This window comes from Tachysurus vachellii, chromosome 22 (genome assembly GCF_030014155.1).
Source record: "Tachysurus vachellii isolate PV-2020 chromosome 22, HZAU_Pvac_v1, whole genome shotgun sequence".
NCBI lineage: Eukaryota > Metazoa > Chordata > Actinopteri > Siluriformes > Bagridae > Tachysurus > Tachysurus vachellii.
The window spans coordinates 14934524-14939523 of NC_083481.1; the positions used below are offsets into that span (position 1 = coordinate 14934524).

Here is a 5000-nt window from a genome sequence, read left to right on the forward strand (position 1 = left end):
TATTTTACGCCACACGGCTATCTGAGACTCAAGACACCTCTCTGTTAAGACACGCTCTGTCGGCACGTGACTGAAAGCAGGCACGGGCCATGAGACGCCCTGCAGCAAGCTTCAGGACCGCTGTTCATCTCGTCCTCAGACAAACACTCGCATGCTGCACAGTCGAAAAACGGATAAATAAAACCATTTCCGTCCCCCAAAACCTTGTCCCCATCACAGTAGTATCAGCTGAGCATGCGAAATCCATGTATGCTGTCTCGGACCTGCGTCACGAACAGGTCTAGAGACAGACAGGCAGAGTAACGTCACCCGAACAGGAGAGAGAACGTTCTGTCAGAAAGTAGACCGAGCAGGACGGACGACGGTGGCGCAGAGCGTGTCCCTTAAAACTGTCCATCTTTGACGAGTTTCTCTGTCCTTTGAGTGAAAATAAAAAAATTTATACAATTTTATTTTATAAAAAATAGGAGTGTGCTTTGCATGTACGTTCATTCCTCAAACCGTGCCAACTGAAAATGAGTCGTGAGTCAATCAGATAACTTTGATATATTCAGGTGGACTGAGATGCCATTTTTTTTCCCGTTGGCATCGAAGCCTTATTTATAAAACCCTCATTAGTGGTATAAGCTCATGTCTGTTTGAAAAGTAAAGATTTTGGGGTCTGTGTTTGAAAACAGCACCCTGGATCCGAGTCTCCCCAGGCCGCCTTTTCTCAAGCATCCGAATCAGACAGAATGTAAAATGAACGCTCGAGACTGGCAACTCAAACACAGCGGCACGTCTAACCAGGGCTGGCACTACGCTGCCCGTACATACATCAAAGCCAGGGCTGCTCAGAGTTATGTCACTTCTATTAAACACACAATACATACTGCTGTTCTTTATTTTGTGAACAGAAACAGGGACACGAGCACTATGGGACTTCACTGCTGCATGCAAAAATCTGGCAAATGAGATGCCACACTGATTGCAGCGAACGATCCTGTCGTCCAAAAGTGGGTCAGACGCGGAAGGCGAAGAAGAACAAAAAACTTGATTGCAGATTTATTTGCATTTCATGCATAGCGTCGACAGAAGGATGCAAACACGGGTTTAACGCAACCACGATCAATTCCACCAACATTACTACAATCGATTGGGTCCTGAGTATATCAGTAAAGCCTAAGCTGGTTCTGAGGTGTGTGACTGCAATCTTGGATGGCTGGTGTGACCTCAGCTCTGTTTTGTCAGGACAGATCCAGCACACCAAACAAACACACCACCAAACTTAGCAGATCTTCATGTGGATGCACTAAGGAGATAGAGACGAGCTAGAAAAACACATGCAAGCGTGCACCGTCGTGTGTCTGAGAGGAAACTGACATTCGGTGCTCATGATGCTAGATGGATCTGACACACTTGGAGATGCACGTGCATTGTGGCGCAGTCTCTGCCGTGTTGTCCGTAGACGCGCTGACGCACGTGCAGCCGTAACTCACAACATAAAGCTGATCTATGGCGTTATTATGGGGTTGCAACCAAGGAGGAGGCTGCAAATTCCTTATCTGGCTGCACGCATGCAAGACGGAAACGGTTCTATTTTATTTATTTATTTATTTATTTATTAAAAGCCTGCATTTCCTCTGAAAACAAATGTGCATTTAGGGTTTACAGTATAATATGTACACTTTATGCATATATATATATATATATATATATATATATATATATATATATATATATATATATATATAGGGCTAAAGTGTTTATACATTTTATATATATATATACACACACACACACACACACATACACCTTGAAGGGTAATTCTGCATGAGCACCGGTAGACTATTTATGCCTAGATGAAATGTTATTATATAAATATTATATTATATTATATAAAGTATATAAATTGAATACAGGTGCTTTTCTTCCCAGTGAAACTAGTAAGTTAGTTTCTACTCCATTATTCATCATAAAGAAGAGATAAATGATGGAAATGTGTATATACCGGAAATAACGGTTCCGTGATGTTCTCAGGATTGTAGCCATAAGAGACGGTAACCATTAAAATGTAACCTTCTGAATCAACTAACGTTAACACATAACACATGTAACACGACCATCATTCAAACGAGCTCGATTTCAACTCCTCATCATCCTCATCCTCATCCTTAAGTAAATCGGTGCGAATGTGTTGGTATGAATTCCGGTAGTTCGGAAAAAAAGTAAAGAGTGAGTAAAGGTGAGGTTTTGATGTTTTTTCGGTAGACAGCGCAAACTTACCGGGATGCGCGTGGGCCCGGAGGAGCGCGCAGGCTGCCAGCGTTAAAGCCAGAATCCAGCAGCAGCAGCAGCAGCGACCCGGTTGCACGAGCCTCGGCATGGCACAGCGCACATCGACAGCCGGCCACGGAGCAACTGTTGACTTTGTGTTATCCTAAAAACGTCCGGTTTTAAAACAAACAAACAAAGGCTTAACAAAGCAAACTGCTGTTTTGTTGTTGTTTTGCGCAAGAAGCAAAATGAAGCTCTGAAGTTTGTCCAGGAAACAGTTTTTCTTTTTTTTTTCCTTCTCTCTCTCTCTTTCCTCTGTTTCTTTCTTTCTTTCTTTCTTTCTTTCTTTCTTTCTTTCTTTCTGTTAAAGCCCTTCAGACGGCGCTGATGTTAGTCCTCGTGGAAAAACATGACGCGCGTGGAAACTGGAGTGGACGTGATGTGGCGGCGGATCGTGCGGCCAAAGCAAAGGAAGCGCACGGAGGCGAAGCGCGCAACGCGTTCACGCCGGAACACAAGACACGGTAGAGTCACAGCAGCGGCGCTGGAAGATCTCTCCATTCCGCCATCCAGGAAGTGGCCGAAGTGTGGCGGAGACTTTCAAACAGGCTCGGGAGAAAAAAGGGAGGGTGGGTGAGAGAGAGAGAGAGAGAGAGAGAGAGAGAGAGCACCGCCGCCGGATCCTAGCGCCGAGGAATCGCGTGCACTTTTTTTTTTTTTTTTTTTTTAAGGAAACATCCTACATCGCATTCTTTTCTCCTATTTTCTACAGTACACAATTCTACACTGTGCTCGAGAAAGAGTGCAAAACGCGATGAGATTCACACACAAACACAGGACGCGAGCTCCAGGTTTGCGCACGGCATCCGGTCCAAATCCGAAGTGCGCGGAAACTGGACACGATCCCGTAATAATTCCGGCACTGTGGAGGAGGCGTGGCTTCTGAGATGATGTGGAAAACTTGTGAACCATGTCTGAGATGATGGATGCTTGTGAAGCGTCTTGGAGCAGAACGGTAAAAGCTTGAAGCTGCAGATGTTTGAAGCATCCTGTAGATTATGGATTATGGATTATATACCTGGATTATGAAAACAAACCAAACAGCCTTCCAAAAAAAAAAAAAAAAGAAAGAAAGAAAGAAAGAAAACTGTGAAATATTCCTAATAATGGGCATCAATGCCAACTCGAAGGTCAATCCTGATATCGAGGGATGTGTCTGTCTGAGATGTTGTGTGAGATAACACACCCACCCACACACACATATATACACACATACACACACATACACACACAATAAAAACACTGAGTAAACATCTATACTTAGATATTCCGACCGGATATATACTGATATATACTGACCGGAAGGTCATGAGTTCGAATCCCAGGTCCACCAAGCTGCCACTGTTGGGCCCCTGAGCAAGGCCCTTAACCCAAGATTGCTCAAATGTTGTATAAATTGCATGTCTGGATAAGGGTGTCTGCTAAATGTCAGAAATGTAAACGAGTTCTCCTTGTGTTCATCTGGGTTTCGTCCATAATCTCTGGTTTCCTTTCACCTCCCAAAAACATGGACTGCTTACACTAAATGGATGTGAATAAGTGTGTGTGTGTGTAGGTGTTTACGGTACTTTTAGATGAACCGCCATCCCATCCAGGGCGTATTCCTGGGACAGTGAAACGTTTTCCAAATCTATCAGCCAGAACAATGAATTTAGCTGCAGGAAAGAAAAAAAAAAAAGAAGAACCGGGATCAGCAACGATCGTTATAGTTTATTTAAATGGAAGTACACAGGAGTGCTACAATCATTAGTCACAAAGCAATCAAGTGAGCTACAAATGACACAGTAATTATAACTAATAACACACACCAATTACTATAATAGAGTAATATGAGTAACTGTGGGGTACTGGTTTATGTTTAAAAGGTAATCACAGAAAGCATCTAGAAATACGTATACATATACATCCACACACACACACACACACACACACACACACACACACACACTCACAATTTTGCATGAGTGGCTGTGAAATTCTTTACTTTGCATACATCAGATTGTTTAGAAGCTGGGGTCAGAGCACTGGGTTAACCATGATACGGGTTAAGGGCCTTGCTCAAGGGCCCAACAGTGGCAGTTTGGCCAACCTTCTTAGCAGTAACCCACAGCTTTAACGTTTGATCCGAAGAGTGATTTAAACATTATGAGATGATGGTATGACCAGGCAAGACTCTGTAAGTAACTGTAGTGAACAGGATTAAGAGCATAGTCCTTGTAGGTCTATGACGTTCCACTGTATGAAGCCAATTGAGTAAGATAAAGAAAGGTAAAATCTGTCTCAGTTTTTGGTGGAAACACTGATGCTTTCTTCATTTCTAGTAAATTTCTATTATATATATATATATATATATATATATATATATATATATATATATATATATATATATATATATATAAATAAATATATAATAATGTACGTAACAGAATGCACACATTGGCCAAGCGCTGAATGTGAGTTGCATTTCAATCCAATTCAATAGTAAAATATCTACCCCTTTGACTCAGTTTACCCAGAGGAGCCGAGCAGCCGCTGAGATGTGGAGCACTTCTAACCAGAGGCGCTGCACAGAAATATTACGAACAGGTTTTTTTTTTTGTTTTTTTTTTAGCTTCATTTAAGGTCTAGAAATGCTTCCAAAAATGTAAAACTTCATCTTCAGTTCTTTTGGGTGGATATGGTTA

General features: G+C 42.2%; 1 protein-coding gene across 2 annotated transcripts in view; it reads right to left on the reverse strand.

Annotated features, from left to right (window-relative positions):
- ptprga (protein tyrosine phosphatase receptor type Ga) overlaps nt 1-2899 on the reverse strand; it is a 259987-nt gene extending 257088 nt beyond the window's left edge. Inside the window, exon 1 of one of the 2 annotated variants that reach the window (XM_060858735.1) lies at nt 2266-2899. In XM_060858735.1, the coding sequence (XP_060714718.1) occupies nt 2266-2365 (100 nt within the window). In that variant the 5' untranslated portion in view covers nt 2366-2899. The remainder of the gene's footprint in view (nt 1-2265) is intronic. The other variant, XM_060858734.1, reaches the window with a different exon arrangement.
- Between the last annotated feature and the right edge of the window lie 2101 nt (nt 2900-5000).